The sequence below is a fragment of the Drosophila subobscura genome, chromosome dot (assembly GCF_008121235.1).
Source record: "Drosophila subobscura isolate 14011-0131.10 chromosome dot, UCBerk_Dsub_1.0, whole genome shotgun sequence".
NCBI lineage: Eukaryota > Metazoa > Arthropoda > Insecta > Diptera > Drosophilidae > Drosophila > Drosophila subobscura.
Window position 1 is genome coordinate 1,164,777 of NC_048535.1, and position 25,611 is coordinate 1,190,387.

General features: G+C 38.7%; 3 protein-coding genes across 5 annotated transcripts; 1 reads left to right on the forward strand and 2 right to left on the reverse strand.

Moving 5' to 3' along the window:
- Positions 1–212: 212 nt before the first annotated feature.
- Positions 213–12,421, reverse strand: LOC117902997. Of its 2 annotated transcripts, none has more exons than XM_034814719.1 (6): positions 12,217–12,421; positions 12,029–12,150; positions 6,861–7,033; positions 6,192–6,801; positions 4,309–4,529; positions 213–4,219 (listed from the first exon to the last, which is right to left on the reverse strand). In XM_034814719.1, exons 3-6 carry the CDS (start codon positions 6,919–6,921, stop codon positions 483–485), a joined length of 4,629 nt encoding a protein of 1,542 aa, XP_034670610.1. In that variant the 5' UTR covers positions 6,922–7,033; positions 12,029–12,150; positions 12,217–12,421; the 3' UTR covers positions 213–482. The 2 variants fall into 2 exon arrangements, with proteins under 2 accessions (XP_034670610.1, XP_034670609.1); XM_034814718.1 differs by having other exon boundaries at positions 12,029–12,155.
- Positions 12,422–13,969: 1,548 nt separating this feature from the next.
- Positions 13,970–15,664, forward strand: LOC117902917 (adapter molecule Crk). Its single transcript, XM_034814492.1, has 6 exons — positions 13,970–14,261; positions 14,443–14,565; positions 14,632–14,836; positions 14,896–15,024; positions 15,091–15,237; positions 15,298–15,664. Exons 1-6 carry the CDS (start codon positions 14,230–14,232, stop codon positions 15,553–15,555), a joined length of 894 nt encoding a protein of 297 aa, XP_034670383.1. The 5' UTR covers positions 13,970–14,229; the 3' UTR covers positions 15,556–15,664.
- Positions 15,665–15,686: 22 nt separating this feature from the next.
- LOC117902915 (fibulin-1) lies at positions 15,687–24,370 on the reverse strand. Of its 2 annotated transcripts, XM_034814489.1 has the most exons (13): positions 24,146–24,370; positions 20,904–21,395; positions 20,512–20,841; positions 18,952–19,227; positions 18,793–18,875; positions 18,675–18,732; positions 17,797–18,087; positions 17,485–17,622; positions 16,970–17,420; positions 16,770–16,899; positions 16,541–16,629; positions 16,164–16,394; positions 15,687–16,086 (listed from the first exon to the last, which is right to left on the reverse strand). In XM_034814489.1, the coding sequence occupies exons 1-13, from the start codon at positions 24,231–24,233 to the stop codon at positions 15,924–15,926; spliced, it is 2,820 nt and encodes a 939-aa protein (XP_034670380.1). In that variant the 5' UTR covers positions 24,234–24,370; the 3' UTR covers positions 15,687–15,923. The 2 variants fall into 2 exon arrangements, with proteins under 2 accessions (XP_034670380.1, XP_034670381.1); XM_034814490.1 differs by lacking the exons at positions 18,793–18,875; positions 20,512–20,841; positions 20,904–21,395; positions 24,146–24,370 and having other exon boundaries at positions 18,952–19,100.
- Between the last annotated feature and the right edge of the window lie 1,241 nt (positions 24,371–25,611).

Below are 25,611 nucleotides of genomic sequence, written 5' to 3' on the forward strand. Positions count from 1 at the left end.
TAATATGTACAGAAAATAATTGGGGCCGACGATATGTAGACCAGACCTCGCCACGTATGAATTTTAATTTTAAAGGTATATTGTATGTGTGGTACAAAATGCATGGACTGCCATCCTTGCATGGATAGAAATTGTTTATATAATTTTTAACTCTAAATTATGAGTTTTATGAAATAAATAAGATTGATATATGTATATTAAATACGTACATATGCTATTTATGTATTGGATCGTAAATAACTTTATTCTTTACCGACTGACAATATTGTGTATATATAATGTTTTTGTTTTGTTTTGCTAGTTGTTTGTTATATGTATATCACAAGTTTGAAGAGAGTAGAAAGTGGCGATTTAACTACTATTGGCATACACCGGCAATTAAAACAGATTGATTCAATTGCTTTTAACCGAAACAAGATGATTATCGTTATGGCATATAAAGCTACGTAGCATGTTCCTACATACGTATAAAGCAGTAATGCTTAGCAATTGATGCCATTTAGAGTTGCACTGCAACTTGGATGACGCAGAGACGGCACAACGACCCCGCTACCGCTTTCATCTGGTATTGAGGCATTTTGCGAATTATTGGAATCTTCAATAGAGCGAAAACGTAGAAATCCTTGCTCGGTCACTAACATGCTGTCCGAGGCACTCGAAGTCGTGCATGAATTGGATGACACTGAGGCAACCGAAGCTGATGAAGCAGCACCTAATTCGGAACGAAGCTTTACATTATTTTGTACATGAAGATGTGGATGTTGCAGGTGCGAATTTATATGTGAATGTGGGTGTGGGTCGTGGGTACGATTTTTGGCGATTGCAACCAGTGCAGCCTGCGATTTGTTGTTGCCAATTGAGTTTTGAGTGTTGATTTCGGCCGGAGTGTGCAAAACATTCTCGTTGTTAATTAAGTTTGTGCACTCCACATTGCTTCCCGATATCATGTCGTCTTCCTCCTCATCTTCTTCTTCGGAATTACGATCGTACGGTAACTGCTGGAGCTGATGCTCCTTAAGAGGTATACCATTTATTGGATCAGCTTGAAGTTGTGTTAAATCTGCACCAACTTGCAATGATCTACCGTTGGAGGAGCGCTTATTTCTCTGGTAATAATGGGCTCTCTCCGAAAGTGCTAAGGTCTGAACTCCGTTAGCGGTGAATCTCTGACCACCAACAGAAGATAATGGCACAGCTGTAGCTCGACTCGGCGTAGGCCCTCCCAATGTCATGCCGTTAACAATACTGTTCAAGGTTCCGCTTTTGCGCACACCGTTAAAAAATCCACGCTCATATGAATTATAGCTGGCATACCGCCCGCCCCCACCATTCGAAGAAGAGCAAGAGTTTGTCGAGTTGGAACTCCGACGTTCTGCATTCTCAAATCCGTTACGCTCGAGCGACGCGTTTAGTTTTCTTTCTCGACTTTTAGCTATCTTGAGCCGGTCATGATCGCGCTCCGGCCAGCACTCAATGTTAGTTTGCAGTTGGACATTGTTTACAGATTTTTCTTTAAAAACGGGACGTTCAAGGTTGTTGAATTCAAATCTAGAGATATCCTCCTCAAGTGGTTCCGAGTAGCATGTGTCGCTTTGCAATAGCATAATTTGCTGTTGTGAAGAGCCCGAGCCAGAGGCAGAGGCAGAACCAGACTTCGAACTAACCACATTTTTTTCCAGTTTTTGTAAGCTATCCCCCCCTAGAACGGATGAGCTTGAACGCAAATCAAAGTTTGGGTTTTCATAATGATCTGTTGTAGCATCAGTCATATAGTCCGTGCTCATGTAAGTGGTCTGTTCATGAACTCGCATGTGATGTTGATGTTGGTGCAAGTGCGGACGCTGTTGTTGCTGTTGATGATAGCTTTGTGCCGTTTGAGAACCGTATTCTGACATATTATGGTTGACAGCGCTTCTAATTGATCCGGTATCATACGGCCTCTGGTACATAGGCTCCTGCAGCTGATACTCGCAATTTCGCACGTTCGGAGATGCTGCATTGGGCCCTATAGGACTGAGAGCATAGCTGTCGTCGTATATGAGTTTTCCCGTCCGCATAGTATAGGTATGCAGATTTGTGTTGGCATTGCAAATGGCCGGATAATCAGATTCAAATTGCTCCTGGCTGGAGCTTGATGTACAGGGTAAAAAGAAGTTTGTAACATTTGAGTTGTGTACGCCGTTTCCGCCATGCTTTTCCCTAACTGCATTGGCAGCGCTTCCTCCGCCAGTTTGGCCATACGCACCCATGGAAACTACTGGCCCAACGATGCGCAAGTCCCCATTTAAGCCAGTTGGGGTGTTTGGTGAATTTGGATCGACGCTGGTCTTCAGGCCAGTCACCCACGATATAAGGGTTATTATCGCAATCTCAATAAGTCGCAGGGAAAACTGGTATCCCCATTGCAACCAGTCCACCTCTACTATATTCGCTTGACGGGAGGACGAAATGCAAATAGCTCCAAATATCTGCAGAGCAGCTAATAGCACAAACAACAAAGCCGTAGCAATCGTAATGTGTATGGCGTAGGATAGGTTCTGATAGCCGTGTATATAGTTCTGGGACTTGCTGCGCAAGATACGCTTCAATATTCGATACAAGTAAAGATACAGGAACCCTAAACTGAGGCATATGAATATGTAGATGATCTGACAAATTAGCGTTAGAACGCGTGGCGGTGGAGGTGGACTTGCAAGACTGGCCGATGATGAGATCGTCGCAGAAATTTGACTTTGCTGATAATGCAGCTGTTGACGTCGAAAGTATTGCTGTTGCTGCTGCTGTTGGAAATACAAGTGATGATTCTTAAGCGTATACGATTCGACGTAGTGCAGTGTAATACAGAGCACAACGTGAACGCCGCAGCCCACGACGACGGTGAGAGGTCTTATTAGAGCCGAGTAACGATTGTTCTTGTGATTCAACGACTTCAGGAAGAGGAATAATATGAGCACAGAAAAGGCAACTGTCAGAAATGTGGAGGGAAGATTCAGGAGAAGCTCTGCGACAAATATATTAAAGGTTGCATGGATGTTGTAGGCATCATAGCAGAGGAAAAATATCCGCATTATGCAAATTGTTATCAGTATGAGATGAATGCAAACAAAATACGACTGTGCGAAAAGATGTGTTAGCTTATTATAAGTGAGAAGTTTGTAGAGCGAGTACACTGATAATATTGTGAAAAGTACCACCGACAGGTATATATGTATGTTCCAGGCCCAAGTCCAGGTGGTGTGTGCTGATGCTGCTGCCGCAACAGCATCCTCGTCGCGTGCTATTCCGCTTGGACCCTGACCCTTACCCTGGCCCTGAACCGTCGAAGCAAATGTGGTTGTGGTCCTGCCTGTCATCTGCCCAGATTGACCAGCGTTTGTGGTTGCGTATGAGAACGATGTAGCCGCCACATCCCCAATAGCCGCTGCAGCCGCCGGTGTGGTCACTGTGGAATGGTTCCCGCTTTCATAGAAGTCAAGCTGACCTGACATATGTTTGCTTTGGTTGATGTTTGGACTGGCAGAGGAACCATTCCCTTCCGTATTGTCTTCGTTTGCCGAAGAGTTTTCGATTAGAACAATTGGAGAGGACGGTGGGTGATGTAAGCTAGTGACCGGTCTCGGGGTTACTTGCTTCAAGAGAACTGCCGGAATGTCACTTTTTTTACCATTTGATCCAAGAATGCGTCTTATATTCGGCAGCACCTCCTGCTTCTTATTGGGGCCACTGAAATCCACGCTCTGCACACCCTGTCTCTGTGAGCCAATTTGTTCGCTCAAATAATCTTCGTTGCTGGAAGGCTGACGGGCCGGTGTATTAAGAGCTTTTTTGCGATCAAGTCCGACAGGATCGAACACAGCGTCCTGAGTGCTTGTGGACACAACAGGACTCTTGGTCTCCACAGCATTATCGTAACTTACATTTGCTATCAAAATGCCGTTGGCCTCATTGCTGTTGCTCCCCAATTCAGGGGGTCGAATGGGTATCCTGTCCTGGCTGGGCATCAGGCTGGGAGGTGGAATAGGTCGTCTATTAATAGAAATGAGGCCCTCATTATTGGAACCGCGTAATGTTGGCTTGTCCGCAAACGGGTTTTGATATTCCGGAGGCAGTGGGGGCGTGAAAAAGGTTCGCGACGGAGGCGAGTATAGTGGAATATCTCCCGGATACATTGGTATTGTCGGTGACTGAGCTCCAATCGTTTTTTTCAATAAGTTAGGTACTGTAAATAGATATAGTTTATCACTAAGCCCTTCAGCACTACTATAACATATGCTAAACGTATATAGCAGGAAAAGGAACAAAACTCACTTGACGGTGGCACTGGTGTGGTATTATACTGCAATGTGTGCCGGTGACGATCTCTGTCATGCGAGTGGTGACGATTTGGATTGGGGTAAGTGGGATTATTGTTACTTTTCAATATGTCAGCATTGGGCGCAGAGGTGGGCAGTGCATGATCTCTCTCCAAGTCTAATTCGTAGTTTCTCTGGCGACCGCTTGTGATTAGTTGCTGGTGAACCGACTGATATCTAAGTGGAATATGAAGATTGTAAAAGAAATTTTCTATTTGTGCTGGTTGGACATTTTTCGTCTGTTCTCAAAATAAAAACGAGAAGGGACGTGTGAGACGCTTCTTACGCGTCACAACTTTTATACCCGGCTCTCAGTACTACATCTGCACCTTAGCGGTTATTTGTCAAATTTCACATTTTTTCTTCATCTGTCATCTACCTTAACAACACTACTCACGCCAACACGCTCCTTTAGCTCGCCACCCTCCCCTAGAGCCACACCACTAGCCACACACTACAGAGTAAGGGCAGAGAAGCGGCCGAGGCAGAGGCAGAGACGTGTCAGAGGCAGAGGCCACAAACTGCGCGAAGCAGAGTGTGAATGAGAGAATGTGTAAAAAAAAACAAATATAAGCTGCAGGACGGGGTGAGTTTGGCCACTGCAAATTAATTTCTTCATTGTGGCCATAATAATGATCCAATCGGATCCCAATTTGGTGATCTGATAGATATGGTCATTCCCTACGGAATAGCGTTTTTAGTTTTCTGCTATCTGCAAAATTGTAGATTTGGGAGGTTTTCGCCCTTTTGCGGAGGCGGAAGGGGGCGTGGCTCTTTTTTGAAATACACTTGTAACAGTGTGAGCACACAGAAGTATGGATGCAAAATTTGATGGCTCTAGCTTTTATGGTCTCTGAGATCCAGGCGCTCAACAAGACGGACGGACAGACAGACAGACAGACAGACAGACAGACAGACAGACAGACAGACAGACAGACATAGACTCGGCTATTGATGCTGATCAAGAATATATATACTTTATGGGGTCGGAAACGTTTCCTTCTGTGCGTTACATACATTCACTTTGTGCACAAATACAATATACCCTATTTACTCTTCGAGTACCGGGTATAAAAACAAATTTTTCATATCCGCTTTTTTCTCATAAAAAAGTTTTTATTTGAAAACAGCAGATCGATTTATTTATTGTTTCATGGAAGAAAGGAAGAACATTTTTTGAGTCGCTACAATAGTCCTGAGGGGACCATAATGGGGTTGGGTACCATCCCTTTTTATGGCTCACTTGACACCAGATTTGTTTCGGTAGAGAAAAAGTGCTTTGCTGAGATTCTGCACCATTTTTGTAACATTGTATGGCTAGTTTCAACAGGATAGTCCCATGAAACATAACGGTAAATTGATAAAGAAGTGGATTAAACACTAACGATTTCATCTAGTTTTGAAGTTTTTTTTTCTCTCCTGATCAGAGTATTACAGGGTTCGTATGGGGACAACTTTTACGTAAAGGAAATGGGTCTCGTCAACAATGTGAAGATGTTAAACCATTACATTATTGCATCAAACAGGCCTGCAGCAGGCCTGCGTTACATACATCCACTTTTATGCACAAATACAATATATATAGAATATATTAAAAGACTAATGGACACACATAAATATGTACAACTGTGTTTATGGAAAGGTTTATGCCGAGCCTCATCACATTCAAAACAATTATTGAGACACCTTCAGTGGTTCAAATAGTGCAAGTGATACCTTTGTGGATAGTCTGGAGTGTTCAGAACAGAATAAATTCGTTGCTATTGCATTCCATCTTCTTGTTAGAGCTGAATGTAAATACATACTTAACAAATAATTAAATAGAAATTTATGTCTTACCTCTGGGTCGTCAGGAGGGGTGTGGCAACGGTAGTTAGGCCTGAAGCATAGCTATTGTCTGGTATGCTGCGCTTCGTTGTAGATGTCGTTCCGTAAGCTACCTTTATCAGAACGGCGGCCACACTACGCTCAAAATTATCTAATTTTTCCAAATACCCACTAGCGACAACTTGAGAGGAACCAGAAATTGCGTGGTTTCCAATTCCAGTCGAGCTGCTGTTCCCTGCTTGTTCAACTGGCTTTGCCCGGGAAATTGTATTGTTCTTGGACAATTCGTCAGTGGACATCAGCTTCGGTTGCTCCACTAGCAGCGATTGCGATAGGCAAATATGATGAGAGGCTATCAGTAGCATAAACACCATAGAGAAACGGTGGCGTCGAAGCATAATTAGAGATAGTAAATCGAAGAGAATGCCGCTCAAATGTCCTTCGCTTCTTTTCCTGATCACACGACACGGAAAGTGGTAGCTGTTTATTTTAAAACAGGTATTTGAAACTAAGGGTGTTTGCGGAATCAGAGCGCTTGATAATACTGATGGGGACCTTCTTGCGGGATGCCTTGAGTCACATGTGGAACTCAACATCTTATGATAAACTCTTGAAGGGAGGTCTGAAAATAAGTTGAGAGTAGCAGAAAAGCAACTTTTCACCTCCAATCAGAGTACTTACCTTTTCCTGTGTTGGCTCGTTTTTTAACTTTGATGCGGTACCCATAGTTCATTGATGACATAACTCTATCCTTCGTTTTTGTATAACCTTAATACATAGATCCAGGGCTCCACGTTTTACTCTTTAGTTCGCTTCCTAGTATATTCACCTAAATATAAAAACGAGGATGCTGCCTAAAAAAACAAGAACCAATACATTTAACAACACATACATATATTACAATACAGATAATGTACCATCCGTGTTACTTTTATATAAAAATTATATAAGCAAACGGTTTAAAAAAAATATAAGTAAACTATAAAGTCTAATTTAACGTATCGAAAATAAGTGGTATATAGGCTGATACTTAAGTTCTGGCATAACTATAAAACAATATTTATACCCGGTGATTGAGCCATGTCTGTCTGCCCGTCTGTCCGTCCGTCCGTCTTGTTTGTCGGCTAGTTCTCAGAGACTATAAGAGGTAGAGCTCCCAAATTTTGGCTCCAGACTGCTGTATGCTCACACTGAAACCAGTGTATTTAAAAAATTGGCCCTGCCCCCTTCCGCCACCGCAAAAGGGCGAAAACCTCCCAAACAATTTTAAAGATAAAAGAAAACTAAAAACGCCATTCCATAGGGAATGACCATATCTATCAGATCATCAAATTGGGATCCGATTGGAGCATTATTATAGCCACAATGAAGAAATTAATTAGCAGTGGTCAAACCCACCCCGTCCCGCAGCTTAAATTTGTTTTTTTTTTCACACTCTGCTTCTGCTGTGTGCGGCCTCTGCCGCGAGTCTGCAGTGTGTGGGTCTAGGGAAGGGGAGCGAGCTAAAGGAGCGTGTTGGTGTGAGTGTTGTAGGTGTAGATGATAGATGAGGAAAAAATGTGAAATTTGACAAAACACCGCTAAGGTGCAGATGTAGTACTGAGTGCCGGGTATAAAAGTTATGACGCGTAAGAAGCGTCTCACACGTCCCTTCTCGTTAATAATTTATTTATATTAATCTACACGAGCCTCTTTTAAGCCAAATTTTAAAATGTTCGGTATTCAACAAAAACACTTTTTTTACCACGAGGTGATCTCGACAAATCTTTTTGTGGAGCAACTGATTGAGACGACCTGCACGATTGAATTCGTAATACTGCTGTTTCTAATACCCTGTACTCGAAGATTAAATATGGTATATTGTATTTGTGGGGAATCACGGTTGTATGTAACGCACAGAAGGAAACGTTTCCGATCCCATAAAGTATATACAGTTGCGGCGAAAATAATAGCACCGTGTATGTGTTCCATACAACATTTTTTGCACCTTGCAGTAATATAAAGTAGGTTGAGATGTCTCCTATCTGAGAAAAGTGTCCTTACTCTTGAAAAATGTTGGCGGCTATCAATAATTTAGGCAATTCTTCGAAAAAGAAGCGAAATGGAACGGCAACAAAAATAGCACTAAAATTTGTATTTTATATAAACTTATACTTTTCCGAGCTTTTTGAATAATAATATAATATATATTATATTATATTAATTTATTATGTTTAAAATTGATATAATAATCGTTGGTTTAAGTCGTTTGTAAACTCTTTGGTGTTTACAAAAATTTTAGTTGTTTTGGGTCGTCGAAAGCACTTTAGGGAAAAAAAAATTCAAAGGAAGAAAGCTATCCTTATGTGAGGCAAATAGTAGGTTCCTCATCTAAAAAGATTCGTATTGCTTTACGACATGTATCCTACAAGAAACTCGTGAAAGAATTGGCGCAATATCCACATTTCGTTTGAAAATGCTGGTTTCTGATAGCAAGAGGGGAAAGCAAAGCTACAGAAAAATTCAGTTTAGCAAAGAAGCCATTGGGCAAAGTAAATACAAGGTCGAAAAAACACTGCAGCTGGCCCAAATAAATATGGAAATAGATCCTGTGATCCGGAGGGAGCCACATTTTTTTTTTGTTGAAATAATTTTAGATCTTATTTAAAACGACAATCAAATGAAAAACACAACCCTTTGACACATATTTATATTTGATTATCATGCTGAGACAAGAATCATGCTATGTGCATACTTGTCGTATTATGGAGGAGGTATAGTACCCGTGCTAGAATCGATGATGAATCAACATGTCTCTGTTATTATATAATAAAATAATAATATTTTCATCAGGGAAATTACCCAAAACAGACCAGATAGAAAGCTCTAAGGGGTTTTAAAACAGTGCCTTTTATGTAATGTTTTCTCTCGCTCAGTCCCCAGATATGAACTATGGTGAACATCTTTGAGGAACAGTTAAAGAATATGTTTCTTATACGAAATCAAAGAAAAAGCTTAATATTTGGGGGTCCTGCCTGATGAGTCCCTCAGGAAAGACGCGAAAATAAGGTTAAATTTTATGACAGGACTCTGAGCCTTTTTTCTTGCTGCCAAAAGCTTTAAAACAAATTATTAACCTTTGAATACAACTAAAGTGAACTATAGTAATGAAAAATTAGGGAAATATCTTATAAATTTAAAGTTTTTTGAGCTTTTATGAAATTAGTGCTCTGTTTGTTGGCCCCAAATACCGGAATAATTCCTTTTCTTTCCAAATATTTTCAACTGAAGCCTTCAAAGTATACCATTTCTCTCGGATAAGTTGAATTAGGCCTCAAAGTTGATATACTAGTTTTAAAAACGTTCATTAAACCAATATTTTAACAAAATATCTCAAAGAATGTCATGTGCTATTTTACACGCAGCAGCTGTACAGTGGGGAGCACTGGTGAGTACATGTTCACAATAACTGACATTCGTCGCCCATATCTTCTAAACGCATAATGCAAACTTAACCAATTTTTTTTTAGGATATCAGTTTATCCTTAACAAAAAGGCATTACCGGAAAAATAAAAATGTGAAGCTTTTTAATAGCAAGAATAAAAAACTAAAAAAACTCACATGTACTCAATTTGGCACTTTTCGTTATTTGAACTTATTTTATATTTCTAAATTTTCTAATCAACAAACATCAAATTAAGACATTTCTCATAATAATCGAAGATTTCATGAATTTATTAAATAGTGCCTATGTTGTACCTGAGACTGAAGAAACAATGTCTGGAAATTTCAAATATTATTGTGTAGCTCACCGAAAATGGCTATACGACATCTAATACTGCTAAAAAACTTGGCATTAGCCAATCGATAGTGATCAGAGTGGAAAATATGCGAAATTTGGTACCGAAACAGTCCAAGTCCAAGGACTAACAGACCCAAAAGCTACACTTATAATGTCGCAAATTAGTAACAAGGACTTTCTAAGACCCAAAGATGCTATTTTTGCATAATACTATCAATGTTGTTCTAGATGGCCAAATATGGCCATGTAAAAAAAAATGTTAAATTTAAAATTTAAAAAAACCGTTCAGGTACAGATGTTCTACTGAGTACCGGGTATAAAAGTTGTGACGCGTAAGATGCGTCCCACACGTTCCTTCTCGTTTAATTTGAAATGCATGGTGCACCTTTAAAAACAAATTGAAGTAATCCGATCTAAGCTTTCTTGGCTTGCAAATCATGAACAAAACGTTTTAGTGATTTAATTTAAATATTTTCCTGAGATAAATTTTTTGACTATTGTTAAAAGATTGAAATTTTGTTGGTCGTACAGGAAAAAGTTGTATGAAGATTAATCCCAGAAAATACCAAGTTTTTAATGCCAATTATCGTTGTTTCCTAATCAGATAAATGTAAGATTAGCCAGAAACTTTAATAACAGCCCTAGTATGTGTTGCCGATTTCAAAAGAAACGAGGAGGGACGTGTGTGACGCTCTAACGCGTCACAACTTGTATACCCCGTACTCAGTAGGACCCCTATTCCTTAGAGGTGTTTTGTACACATGTCATCTGCATCATCATCACTTCTCACATCAACACAACCTTTTAGCTCGCCCCCCTCCCCTAGAGCCACACACTGCACGAAGCCGAATGTGGAATGAGAGAATGTGCAAAAAATAACAAAAGCTGCTGCAAATTTAATTCTTCATTCTGGCTATAATGATCCAATCTAATCCCAATTCAGTGATCTGATAGATACGGTCATTCCCTAAGGAAACGCGTTTTTAGGTTATCTTATATTCAAAATTGTGGATACAGCAGATTTTCGTCCTTTGTGGGGGCGGAAGGAGGCGGGGCTAACTTTTTAAATACAATTGTATCAGTATAACCATACAGCAGTCTGGAGGAAAAATTTGGTGGCCCTAGATTTTATAGTCCCTGAGAACTAGCCGACAAACAAGACCGACGTACGGATATAGACTCGGCTTTTGATGCAGATCAAGAATATATATACTTTATGGGGTCGGAAACGTTTCCTTCTGTGCACAAATACAATATACCCTAATAATTACTCTTCAAGTACCGAACATGGTTGGGATTGGGTCCCTTATCAGAAGTTGTACAAGTAAACTTTTTCTCTTGACTATTTCTTGTATCTTGTGTCCACGATTCGAATGAACAACAGAATTCGAGCTTTGCCAAAGACTGTTGCATCGAATGGCCAACAAGTATAGAATTCCAATATTAAACCAAAATCGATCAATATTAGAATAGTCTAGTCGGGGGAACGGCGTATTCATAGGGGCAGCAGTATTGCAGCTAAAAGAAAAATTACATGCTAAAACTCATTTAAAAGTTAGGGTCCTGTTTAAAACTTCTGAACGATTTAGAATTTATACTATCGGGAACATTTTTAAGTGATCATTGCCACACACTGATTACTGTTTTGCCAAGAAAAGATAATTAAACTATGTTAAATAAAATACATACTACAGATGTACTGATGGAACTCACATTGAACGAGTAACACTAGGAAATGTTGCAAATTATATATTTACATAAGACAGACAGAAAAAATGCACCTCAAAATATTTTTACTTGTATTACCAGGAGCTTCAGCAGCCAAAACCAGCCTTCTATTGTTGGTAATTGAAAACATACATAAATTTAATTTATATCAATTCGAAATTTATCTTATGCAATGTCGACATGATCATTTCGTTCACATATGCATGTATAGGTCTCAAAGCTAATAGTATATAACTGAAACTTTAAGCCATGCCCCTGTAGAGATATATAACAATGTTTTTCTTAAAAACATTTGTGGATGCATAGATTTTTTTACAATTAATTATTAAAATAGCATACCGTTTACTTCATGCTTTTGATTGGTTCCAAAGCGAACGATATTAAAGGTACCGATCAAACGTCCAATACCTACGTCATAGTGTGCATCCATCAAACAAGTTATTGGCTTTAACACATAAACACTGAACTAAATATATGCATGTATTAATAAGTGAATATACATGCATATTTGCATTTAAGATACATACATATGTGTACTGTCTTGTGCAAGGAAAACAGGGCGTAGGGACTCGGAAATAGACCGTATGTTAATAACAAAATCCACAGCCTAGCTGATCCGATATAAGCAGAATGTTTTTATAATTCACGCATAAAAACAATACAGATTATGTATATTGTGTTGTGACGTCTCGATTTTTCACTTTTCAACAAGAATCACAAAATGGCGTATATCTAATCGATCAACCATGTTCAATATCGATAAGTAGTTATTCGTGGAAGTGCTGGACATCTTATAAAAAGTATGGGTATTCAGGGTAAATAAACTGCCTTCTAGCGGCTGTATGCTGGGCAGTACTCATATCGAAAAAATAAACCTTTATCCCATAGATCACCCGATGATATTTTATGGTATTCGATGGTAGTTTGCTAGTGGCTAGAAAAATATATAATTCGCCAGGGTACCTAGAAAACAGAACGTAAAGACAATATAAAATATATGCAAAAAAGCCGCCGAAAAGGAGAGAAATATTATCAGGACGGTGATAATAGTATGAGGCCATAAAAAGGCGAAAGAGGAAACAAGTATTGCATATTTAAATAGTTCAACTTACTCGAACGCCAATAGCTTCATGTTGCCAAGATATAGACACGGCTGGACTGCTAACAAAGTGTTTTAAGTTGTTTGTGACCTTTTAGGACCAAGTACTGCTTCACAGGGTTGTGTCGAGGAGCGGCGGAGTCGACAATTTGGAATCGAACGATTAAATTTTGAATATGAAGGGTGCTTGGGGGAACCGTTTTACAACTTCGCCACGGACGCAAATATTCCCGGCCTTGGTGCTCCACCAATCAAAAAAGGCTGCAAATGTTATTCCCAGCCATATCCAGATTCTCAAAGAATACTACTGATGGCTTTTGAGTCATATTTTCAAACTGCGAATTATGCAAAGGGTCGAATTATGTCAGATGGGTTTCAATACATATACACATATTTATATGATTTATAATACTCACATCAATGTTGTCGGCGGCTATTTCCTCCTCCGCTAATGCAAGAGCCGCCAACTCCATTACAAGAAATCTCCTGCTTGGATCCATTTTTCCTTTATTGTTTTATGAACCTTTTATTCAATTTCCACATACTTTCAATAATTAAACATAACAAAACGGCTTCCTGCACAGTGTAAGTGTACGGAATGCGGTTTACACCTCTGGTCACACTCTGTCGCTAACTAAATATATTGCACAGTTTGCTAGCAAGAGTGTTTTCGGATCCGAGTACTAGGCTTTAGAGATAGTGACATATAGTTATTAGCACTGACTGATTTACCTATCAAAAGCTTATTCCATAAAGCCGGGAATCCAGCACCGCGGAAAACAAAATCCTGTCAAACTTCATATAAAGGCGGGTATTATAGATTGCTTTATGGTTAGTGACTATACCTACCGGTTGACAAGCAACAAATTGTCAAATACGGAGCAATCCATTCCCACTCACGTAACTTCTTATATTGGTTGACCTTTTTAGTTTTAAACTTAATTTGTAAAGATTCCAACAAAAGTAAGTCGTGAAAATTAGCCAATCTCTAGCTAGTAATAGTAAATAAAACATCAAAATAGAGGAAAATGTTTAAGGATTACTTGTATTTTGAAAATGCAAGGGTATGTTTCGGTATATTTCCGTGGTTTGTCGGTGTATTTTATCGATAATTCCGCTTTACACTGCCCAGCAAGCTAGTAACACCAACCAAAAAGAACGCAACTTCGACCAACACTTGTTTATCTGAAAAATGAAAAGTACACAGCACTAGAATATCCGGATATACACACACAAATAAAAAAACAAACATTTTTCGTCTTAATTCTTAAACTAAAACATGATGTTGCAATCATAAAGCCTTTGTGTAAAAATGACAGAGGACCTTTAATTAAATCATATTTTACATGTGCTTCTCGGCGTTGCTATCCAAATGCATGTGTCTATTTTGATGTCGTCTTAACTTGAAACAAGCTCCAATCAAGCCATATTAAAATAAAAAATGGATACATTTGATGTGTCAGATAAGAGCAGGTAAGCAGCGACCTTAAATTATAGGGAACTGCGCCTTTGTAGATATTGATTTAAGTATTAAAATCGATCTTAACATACTTACAATTATATATATATATACATAAACATGTACATACATAAGTATGTATGTATATCTTAGACATTCGATTAACATTAACATACATTGGTCTCGAGTTTACAGCTGGTACTTTGGTCCAATGTCCCGACAAGACGCTACCGAAGTATTAATGAACGAGCGTGAACGTGGAGTGTTTTTAGTCCGTGACAGCAACTCGATAGCAGGAGATTACGTGCTCTGTGTAAGGTAAATAGAAAACGTGAACAGAAAAGGACATCACAAAACTGTTAAATATTCAATATTTTAATTCAGAGAAGATACTAAAGTTAGCAACTATATAATCAACAAAGTTCAACAACAGGATCAAATAGTATATCGAATTGGTGATCAGTCGTTTGATAATCTGCCAAAACTTTTGACATTTTACACATTGCATTACTTGGACACCACACCACTAAGGCGGCCCGCGCAAAAAAAAGTTGAAAAAGTAGTTGGAAAATTTGATTTTGTTGGCAGCGTGAGTGTTTCCACAGTTTGTAACACAGTTTCCACAGTTTATTCTATCGTTTCTCAAAGGATCAAGACGACTTGCCCTTTCAAAGAGGAGAAGTTCTTACTGTAATACGAAAGGACGAAGATCAGTGGTGGACTGCACGTAATTCAACTGGGCAAGTTGGACAAATACCAGTTCCTTATGTGCAAAGGGTACGTATTTGCGTATAAAAAAAGACCATTAAACGTTTCAGCTTTAGCTTTTAAATATTTTTTTAGTATGAAGACTCAACAGATGAGGACGTATTCGATAACCACGTTCTTGGACATCCGAGTTCTACTATCGGACGATTGAATAATACGTCTGACCCGCCAACAGTCTCTTGCAATCTTTTTGGTAACATGTTAAAACGGACCGACCTGAACGTAAGTTTAAGGATTAAACCATACAATGAACATTTGTTTCTAAAAACTTGTTTTAATTAGCGCAAACTGCCAGCGTTCGCTCGTGTAAAACAATCGAGGGTGCCCAATGCATACGACAAGACGGCATTAAAATTGGAAATAGGTGACATTATTAAAGTCACTAAAACTAATATAAATGGCCAATGGGAGGGGGAACTAAATGGACGCAAGGGCCACTTCCCATTCACTCACGTTGAATTTGTCGATGATTGTGATTTAGGAAATAACTGTGGAGAGGTACGTTTAAATATCGCCAATAACGATTGGGTGGAGCAATAATATTATTACTGGATCATTTTTATTTAAATGTATGACAAAATGTATCGAGAAATAACAGTAAGAGGTGCATACCAATTGTTAATACATATATTAAAAATATTTAATCATACACACCAATTCAAATTCCTGGCTCAGATCAACCAATCAAATTTTTTATTTCCCAATAAATATACATATGTACATATATCCAAAGACTATAAAACTACCAACATAATGCATCGCGTAAAATTCCACTTTGATTTTCGATCATGGTTCGGGCGCGCGGTACATACATACATTACACTTTATCCTTCGCTATCCTATGATGTACGGGGAGTCACAAAAACTTGGTATTTTTTAGTCTTTGAAATAGCATATTTCGAACTACGTCAAAATGGGTGCTGGGATACAAAAAGAAATAGCTTTGCGACACTCTTCCCACGAGGCATTCCGTTGGTAAACACTGTCATACTCAGTTCCATCTCAATGTCCTGCGGCCCCTCCAGAGATCTCTTTAGTAATAGATTGACCTGGTTATTGCTTTTTAGCGTGCTGTTAGACAGACAAAAATATGAAAAAATATTCACAGCACTGCATAAAATATCAGAATTACGGAATTTAATACTCACTCGAAATGGTTCTCAGTTGCTCTTTCGATGTTGATGGAAGCTTGGATCCTCACAATTTTGAGGTCGAAATCGATATTGTCATACCACATCGGGCCACGCAGAGTAAATATCGTTCGACCATCTGGAGGTATCATCAATTTAGATACAAAAGTTATAAAATTATATGTGTAAGCTGAGGGTTTTGTATAGCAGTCTTCTCCTTCGCAAAAGTTGTTGTTTTGACGGCACCGGCTGGAAAAAATAATACAATATACATTTTTCTTGTTCTGATAAGTTCAGATAGGTGTGAGACAAAGTTTAAGGATGAAGTATTTTTCGTTAGCGCTAAGTATACCTTCATTAAATTTTCAGTGTACTTATCGGTTTTGTGATCTTACTTTTTTTGCTCTAGGTCGTTGGTATAACCATAGGGGCAATTAACAGTCGTACACTTAAAACTTCCTCGAATGTTTGTGCAAATATCGTTCTAAAAAACAAACATAATATCATAAACCGATGTTTAAGTGAAGTTTTTGCAAACATAATATCTGTTACAATTTAGAAAATGATACATATGTACATATGTATGTGTATATATGTATGTATAATGGATAAGAACAAACATACCCGTCCAGTGCATACATCATTGACGGAATCAGCACATTCATCAATATCGCGGCATGTATTCATGTCTGAGGCTAGAGTGTAACCACGGGGACAGTTACATTGGTAGGATCCGGAAGTGTTGATACATAATCTGAATAATAGATCACATGATTTGGAAGGATTGCCTAAGGTTAACCAGGCGAATTGTCGAGGATTCATACCCCATACAAAGCTTGTAGTGCTTGTGAACTTCACATTCATCAATATCGTTGCAAGTGCGGTTGTCCTGTCCTAGTTGATATCCTGAATTGCATGAGCATCGATATCCCCCCCAGAAGTTGACACACTTTTGCTGGCAAAGGCCCGGAATAACTGAACACTCATCCACATCAAGGCAGGCCGTGTTACTCTCGTCCCCGTCGCTTGTCTTCTTCTGGAAGCCTGGCTTGCATTCACAATAAAACGAGCCAATGGTATTAAAGCAATGAGAATTCGAAGGACACACACGTTGATCCTGTGCGCATTCGTCAATATCCTGGCAGGTGCTTACGCCATTGGACAAATGTTTTAGCTCATGACCCGTCGGACAGGCACAGATGTAGCTGCCGTTCCGATTGCGGCATATTTGTCTGTCGCCACAGTTGTGCTCGCCTGTCTCGCATTCATTAATATCTGTGTTGAGGAAAATCTAACTTGGCTTGGGAAACAGATATAGTTTTCAGACCTTTTCACGTACCAATACACGATGTTCCCTCTGGCGTTGATTTATAGCCAGCCTTGCACTGCAAAAGACTTTCGCAGCGGAAATGACCATTGGTATTGATGCATCTTTGATGGGTTCCACAAGGATTGTTTTCAACACATTCGTTTATATCTATATATGTTTAGAACAAATAAGGAAACGGGTTTAAAATGCAGAACTTATTTCTAAAATATCAACGAATTTCAGGCAGGTTGGTTGATCCGAATATAGCTATGCATAGTCTCAAATTGAATGGATTGTCAGTTAAATTCAACATAGGAACATGGAACTTTTATGTATAATTACCGACACATGCGCCGAGATTATTCCTGTGAAAACCAGTGGAGCAGGGTAATCGTGATATGGTAGAGCCATAGTAGCCGTGCTGAGAATAAAGTGGGTATGGATATTTTGAATAGTGAGTCCTTGAAACTGGCTCCGTGAAAGTGGGTGTAGCCGTTGATGAAGTAGTTGATGGCGTGGCCGTTGTGGTTGTACTTGTTGTTGTTTTCCTATAGCAGCGAAAGGATCCCTTCGTGTTGTAGCAATCGAAATTCGGCTGGCAGTTATGAGTATTGAGTTCACATTCATCATCATCTTTAAAGATATTTAAATTGGTAATATTTATGTAGATTTATTTAAATGCGTGGTGGGATAACCTGTTATGTCTACTGATGGATGGGTACAGTGTTCTTCATATTGTTTTCATCGCATTTTGATTTTCAATAGTTTCAAAAAAAAACGACTACCCTAAATGTGTGTGTGTTTGTGTATATAATTCTTTTGGTAATTTGTTTATTTTGACTAGTTTTTAAATCAGGGCTCGGCACGGCCCTATCCCATGGGTGCGGGGCAAGGCGCTGCTGCTGCGCTGCCCTCACGTACAAGCGTATTACAGTGATTCGTACCAATACCAATGTTCCGTTTTGCGTGCGTCTTCACACACAAACGCAAAAACGGCTCGTTAATTGTATAGGTGCCGAGCCCTGTTTTAAATACACCATTAATCAAATGGCCGCCCTTTCTGTAGAAAACCATATACCTCGGAATCGGATCGCTACATCAGCTGTCTTTGTTTTGTAACTATTTTCTACACAAAGTAATGTTAATTATATTCAGCTATGAACATACTTACATATGTATGTACATATGTACATATGTATGTATTCAGTTAGATTTCTTACCATCGCAAATCCCTGTTTCAGCGTTCAATGTGTAGCCCGTTCCGCAACTTTGAAGACGCTAAAAACCAAAGAAGAATTAAATAAACATTTAAGAAATAATAAGTGTGTGTGTAGGTACCGTGCAAATATATGAGCCGATCGTGTTATCACATCTTTGAGTTGGTAGGCAGTTGTGATTGTTAATAGAACACTCATTAATGTCTATTCAGGTAGGCAAGTGAATGTGTATTGAAAAAAAATTTTAAAAGAAAAATAAACTGGGAGTCGTACAACATACCGACGCACTCATTTTGAGTGATATCCAGACGGAATCCCATCTGGCATTGGCAGGAAAAACTGCCTAGCGTGTTAAGGCACTCCTGAAGGTGAGCATGGCATGTGTGGGTTGTATTATTAGTGCACTCATTAATATCGGAGCAAATTCCCCCTTCGAGATAAAAACCAATGTCACAGGATTGGCTCTCGGATGAGGTACAGTTAAAGCCGCCGGCGTAATTTGAGCATTGTTGGTCAGGTTCACATGGCGACGGCGACTCTTCGCATTCGTTGTCATCTAGACACATACATATGTAGAATTGAATTCCGTTAATTCTAGTTTAGTGAACATTGCACTATGGGTAAAAAGCCCGAATTTTTGGCATTTATGTAATTTTTTTTGGGTAAAATATTTGAGTGCGACTTAACTTTTCTGATTCCTAAATATCCAGATAGAACAAAACTGGTTTTAGAAGATTTTTACCTAGTAACATATGTTTTTTTTGCGCGCTTTCAAAGTCGGCTGATTTTGAGATGCTTTGACTTGTCAAAAAGTGCGGGAAAAATTGAGCAACTTGCCGCTGTAACTGTAGCTCGATTACAAAGTTTATATACAAGTAAAAATATGGAAATAACAGGTTGAGGATTTAAATTAATTGTTAATACATGTTTTTGTCTAGTTGTGTGTAGTTATTTAATTGTCCAATGTTTTGTTAGTGTGTCTTTTTAGCCAGATACTAACAATTGCACGTATGTACATATGTATTTTGTGTGGAATATTACTTTTGCACAGCACACCACTGCACAGAAGTTCAAGTTACTTGTTGTTATCCAAATATTATAGAATCTCGTGGTGTTATCGTGAAGCAGACGCAATAAAATGTTGTAATTTAAAGAGTATTGACAAAAACTGACTAATTAAAGATGAAACTATTACAATTCAAACGAAAATTATCGCATTTAATTTTCTTAGTTAAACAAGTACTAAGCGAAATTCAATTGTACGTTGGAGCGATTCCAATCAAATTACTTTTAACCAAACAATCATTCAATCAGTCAATCAAATATATTTTTTAAAACTTCTAAAATGTTTTAAAGGATCTTTTATCATAATTAATCTTTTGAACACCTTTTTTTATAATTAATACGACGTCAATGGGTTCCAGTTTGTATGGGGCCGGGAGGTAAGCGGGGTCCAAATGACTAAATGTTTTTTCCGAAATTCTACTTTAGTTTAACGAACATTCATGCCAATTTTTAGAGCTCTAGCTCTTTTGGTTTGGTTAATGCCAAAAAAACATGCTTTTTACCCATAGTGAATTGTGTAAAGATGGCTGTATGTAATTAATTTAGCTATTAAGATATTTACATACATATGTATGTACGTACATATGTGTATGTATTTGATGTATGTAATTAATGGAGCTATTAAGATATGTATGTACATACATATGTACATTTGTGTACATATGTATTTGCTCCACTGCGTGGAGAATTTGGAAAAAAAACGACAAACCTCATTGCATTCCTAATATTTTTTCCCTAAGCGTTAAATAAGATATATGTAGACTTAAGGACTCACCTTCGCATTTTAGTACGTTAGCAGCATAGTGATATCCCGATGGACACTTGTTCAATTTTATATTAAGGCAATGATAGCCGCCAATCGTATTGTGGCAGTATTGGGTCAACAGGCAGTCGTGAAGCTTCTCGCTGCATTCGTCAATGTCAAGGCACTTTCCATGTTGATGGTCAAGATAGTATCCATCGGGACATATGCTCTTTTTTTCCGATGAGCATGTTACGTTGTTGTTGTCCAGTTGAAATCCAGAGTGGCACTTACATTGATATGCATCAAATGTGTTCTCACAAATGTGAGCGCATAGGTTTGGAATTTTGCCACAAATATCGTCTAGATTTACAACAGAGAATTAATCTGTTGCATACACTAAGGAGCACACACTTTGGACTTACCATCATCTGTTAGGACAATCGTACCATCTGACGAATTCTCAAGATCCTCTTCAAGACCCAAGTCACTTTCTAATTGTTGACTTATATATAACCCTTCATCGGATTTAGAATTTAAATCACTGTCTTCGTTACAGCAAGCCCGATAGGATTCAATAGCAGAAAGAAATGAAAATAATGGATCACTGCAGTTCTGTTTACTTGCCTTGACTGCCAAGCCAACTTGACACGCTCGACAACAGCCCGCATAGGCATTACAGTTTGAATGTACATCCTTGTCGCACCGCGTTCTGTTCAGCGCCGCCAATCGACCCAATTCACAATTTTTGTGGTCCAATTCTCGCGAACAACACACTTCCTGGGTGGAGTGACACAGTCCAAGCCACAATGGCGGGATAATGGATGCGGAGGAATCAATATTTTCACAGGAATCCATAGTTCGTGCATGCCGTAGCCCACTTATGCAACATTTTCTAATATAGTCAGAAATGTTGTCTAAAAAAGAAATTAGTTCATTTGAACGTTCAATCATCCAAAATCTGTACCATACATAATATGCATAAATACAGCAGACTACAGATATAAAAACGAAATAAAACCAAAGGGGACGTGTGAGACGCTTCTTACGCGTCACAACTTTTATACCCGGCACTCAGTACTACATCTGTACATTAGCGGTTATTTGTCAAATTTTAAGTTTTTTCTTCATCTGTCATCTACATCTACAACACTTCTCACACCAACACGCTCCTTTAGCTCGCCCCCTTCCCTAGACCCACACACTGCAGACTCACGGCAGAGGCAGAGCCAGCGGCCGGCGGCCAGTGTGCGGCCACTGCGCGAAGCAGTGTGTGAATGAGAGAATGTGCAAAAAACAAATATAAGCTGCGGGACGGGGTGGGTTTGGCAACAATTTGGTGATCTGATAGATATGGTCATTCCCTACGGAATGGCGTTTTTAGTAGAATTGTAGATTTGGGAGGTTTTCGCCCTTTTGCGGAGGCGGAAGGGGGCGTGGCTAATTTTTGAAATACACTTGTAACAGTGTGAGCACACTGAAGTATGGATGCAATATTTGGTGGCTCTAGCTTTTATGGTCTCTGAGATCCAGGCGCTCAACAAGACGGACGGACGGACAGACGGACGGACAGACAGACAGGCAGACATGGCTCAATCGACTCGGCTATTGATGCTGATCAAGAATATATATACTTTATGGGGTCGGAGACGTTTCCTTCTGTGCGTTACAAATTATGCGTTACGTGCACAAATACAATATACCCTATTTACTCTTCGAGTACCGGGTATAATGAAATAGGTGAGAAGAAAATTTTGAATGCAAAGTATTTAAGATATTTGAACATTTCCCATAATGGATGTATGTATGTATTTATGTGCATGCATTCATGCATATGTATGTGCCGATGTACATATGTATGTACACTTTGTGCATTGTTTTTCTGTGCTCATCTATGTACAGTTGTGTTCAATGAAATAGTAGTGCCGCGCCACACAATTTTCACAACTATTTTTAAGACGCTTCCAGTCTTTCGAATTGAACAAGTGATACCTTTTTGGAAAGCCTGAAATGTTCACATTAGAACCCAGAAAGAATCCTGGAACATTTGCATTCCATCTTCTTGTTTTACATGACTTTAGAAAAATACCCATAAAAACTGCTGTTCAATAAAATAGTAGTGCTGGGTGCAAGTATTAAAAAAAAAATAAAAAAAAAATTAAATCAATTCAAAAAAGTTACCATCAGTAAGCTTAGTTTATATATTGAATATTTAGATGAAAGAAATGTTTGAATATAGCGGTACTTTTGTTTTTGGAGCGTAGAAGTAATCAATGAACGGTCCAAATTGGGAGACTTTAGAATTCGACTAAAAACTAAAATCAGGAGGTATAATGAAATTCAAAACTAATTTGAATGTGCTTTTACTGTTATATTAAATAGTTTAAACTAAAAGAAGCACCCTGAAAAAAATGATTTTTTATGCGAAAAAAAATTGTCTTTTAGTAGATGGTCGAAGATGGTTGAAGGCAAGACCAAGGTCTTCAATATCCTCAAAAGTTATGAAAACAATTTTATATCGCTCTGAAAGTGTTTTGATAGCTAATACACGACTGATTACACATTATTAAGTTGCAAGAGGTCCCCGGAAGCTACGCGTTTGAGAATATAAGCACATGGGTACACGACTCATGTTTTGAAAAATGAGGACATGAGGCATGTGGACTGGGCCGTGTCACAGTCCGAAAAATACTTTTTTGACAGATGAGTGTAAAGTTGTTTTATATGGTAAGAAAGACTCAAAAGAATATGTTTGGTGTTCACAGATATCTGATAACTGCCCAAATTCTTGAAAAAACAACATTGGGCATGTTGGGTTGACCCTTATGGGCTACAGCCCATATAAACTCTTACTTCCTAGCCTTATACTGACGTATTTCATAAAGTGGTGTGTGCCAACATACTTTTTAATACAATACAGTAATATAACTATTGAAAAATGCCTATCAAAAGGATCTGTCATCAAGATAATGATCTGAAACACGCAAGAAAGCTCGCTAGGAATGGAATTTTATCCGAAGAGGTCAACACTTTTCCATGTCTTGCTCAGTCTCTAGACCAAAATCCCAACGAAATCTTATTGTAAAATGTGAAATGTGCTATTACTATTACAAATCCGTCAACCAGAGCACAGTTTTACCAAGGTGTTTAAGAATTATAGTCTCAGATCTTATTTAAGCTTGGGCAGTACCTTATTTACACATGACAGGTGGGCGTAAGGCCATAGTGAAAAACAAATTTGATTAAAAACTACATATTAAACCTCAAGAAACATATAGAACATGAAACATATGCATTAATTCCACTTTCGTATTTTATTTCGATTTTAAAAAAAAAAAAAACTACTACTATTTTATTGAACAGCATTTTTATAGGTATTTTTCTTAAGTCATGTAAAACAAGAAGATGGAATGCAAATGTTCCAGGATTCTTTCTGGGTTATAATGTGTACATTTTAGGCTTTCCAAAAAGGTATCACTTGTTCAATTCGAAAGACTGGAAGGGTCTCAAAAAAATAGTTGTGAAAAATTGTGTGGCGCGGCACTACTATTTCATTGAACACAACTGTATGTATGTATATATGCACAAATTTAACCGAATACAAAGTACATACAGGGGTAGCTAAGAGTTAGCAATACATTTTAATACTAATTTACAGTCTACTTACCGCTTGCCAAGGTTTCATCGGCATTGTGCCAAATCATCAATATATAAATCATAAACCATATGTGTCCAAATTTGATCGAGGTAATCATATTAACCGGTGTTCCTCTTTTACTCTTTTACTGACTTCTAAAACGTTTCGCAATACGAACTCAACAGTCCAGAAAATTATGGAAAATAGGAATGAACGTTGCGCGCGTACGCTTGTCCGCATTGCCTCAGACAGACACTATCACTAGAACATGTGCAGCCAGCAATTCTGAAGCTATGTACATATGTATGTACATCTATATTGGGATTAGCGCAGATAAAATTCTAGAACAAAGAACTGTTCAGTCTTGGCCTCGTGTGAACGGAGTGTATAGGGGGCCCCATCCCCCTACACGTGCTCGTACATATGTATGTATGTATGTACATACATACGTTCACACTACACGCATATCATATGTACATACATATGTATTCATAAATATTTATTTATATACATACATATGTACATACATATGTTTATGCTTTTCTGTTCGTAACACTAAAGCATAGAGTTCTCGTGTGTGGAGCTCAAGGCTGAATTTGAATAAATATGTATGTATGTATGTTCTTTTCAGTACTTTCTGGAAAAAACTAAACACATGCATTTTTATACCCGGTACTCGAAGAGTAAATAGGGTATATTGTATTTGTGCACAAAGTGAATGTATGTAACGCACAGAAGGAACGTCTCCGACCCCATAAAGTATATATATTATTGATCAGCATCAATAGCCGAGTCGATTGAGCCATGTCTGTCTGTCCGTCCGTCTGTCCGTCCGTCTTGTTGAGCGCCTGGATCTCAGAGACCATAAAAGCTAGAGCCACCAAATTTTGCATCCATACTTCTGTGTGCTCACACTGTTACAAGTGTATTTCAAAAAAGAGCCAAGCCCCCTTCCGCCTCCGCAAAAGGGCGAAAACCTCCCAAATCTACAATTCTACTAAAAACGCCATTCCGTAGGGAATGACCATATCTATCAGATCACCAAATTGGGGCATTATTGGAGCATTATTATAGCCACAATGAAGAAATTAATTAGCAGTGGCCAAACCCACCCCGTTCCGCAGCCTATATTTGTTTTTTACATATTCTCCGATTCACACTCTGCTTCGCGCAGTGTGTGGCGTCTGCCCCTGCAGTTCCTCCGCCTCTGTTATAGCCGTGGCTAAACCCACCCCGTCCCGCAGCTTATATTTTTTTTTTGCACATTCTCTCATTTACACACTGCTTCGCGCAGTGGCCGCACACTGGCCGTCTGCCGCTGGCTCTGCCTCTGCCGCTGTCTCTGTGTTGGTGTGAGAAGTGTTGTAGATGTAGATGACAGATGAAGAAAAAACTTAAAATTTGACAAATAACCGCTAATGTACAGATGTAGTACTGAGTGCCAGGTATAAAAGTTGTGACGCGTAAGAAGCGTCTCACACGTCCCTTCTCGTTTG

What these genes read in the sequence shown, in the direction of transcription:
- LOC117902915 (XM_034814489.1), bottom strand. Translation starts at nt 24,233, where the DNA reads ATGATTACCTCGATCAAATTTGGACACATATGGTTTATGATTTATATA. An exon ending in TAACGTACTAAAATGCGAAG is followed by an intron (nt 19,228 to 20,511) that starts GTGAGTCCTTAA and finishes GTATGTGTCTAG; the next exon opens with ATGACAACGAATGCGAAGAG. An exon ending in TAATCTCGGCGCATGTGTCG is followed by an intron (nt 17,623 to 17,796) that starts GTAATTATACAT and finishes AAACATATATAG; the next exon opens with ATATAAACGAATGTGTTGAA.
- LOC117902917 (XM_034814492.1), top strand. Translation starts at nt 14,230, where the DNA reads ATGGATACATTTGATGTGTCAGATAAGAGCAG. An exon ending in GATGTGTCAGATAAGAGCAG is followed by an intron (nt 14,262 to 14,442) that starts GTAAGCAGCGAC and finishes TCGAGTTTACAG; the next exon opens with CTGGTACTTTGGTCCAATGT. An exon ending in GATTACGTGCTCTGTGTAAG is followed by an intron (nt 14,566 to 14,631) that starts GTAAATAGAAAA and finishes ATTTTAATTCAG; the next exon opens with AGAAGATACTAAAGTTAGCA.
- LOC117902997 (XM_034814719.1), bottom strand. Translation starts at nt 6,921, where the DNA reads ATGTCATCAATGAACTATGGGTACCGCATCAAAGTTAAAAAACGAGCC. An exon ending in ACGAGCCAACACAGGAAAAG is followed by an intron (nt 6,802 to 6,860) that starts GTAAGTACTCTG and finishes ACTTATTTTCAG; the next exon opens with ACCTCCCTTCAAGAGTTTAT. An exon ending in CCCCTCCTGACGACCCAGAG is followed by an intron (nt 4,530 to 6,191) that starts GTAAGACATAAA and finishes TATTCCACTTAG; the next exon opens with ATATCAGTCGGTTCACCAGC.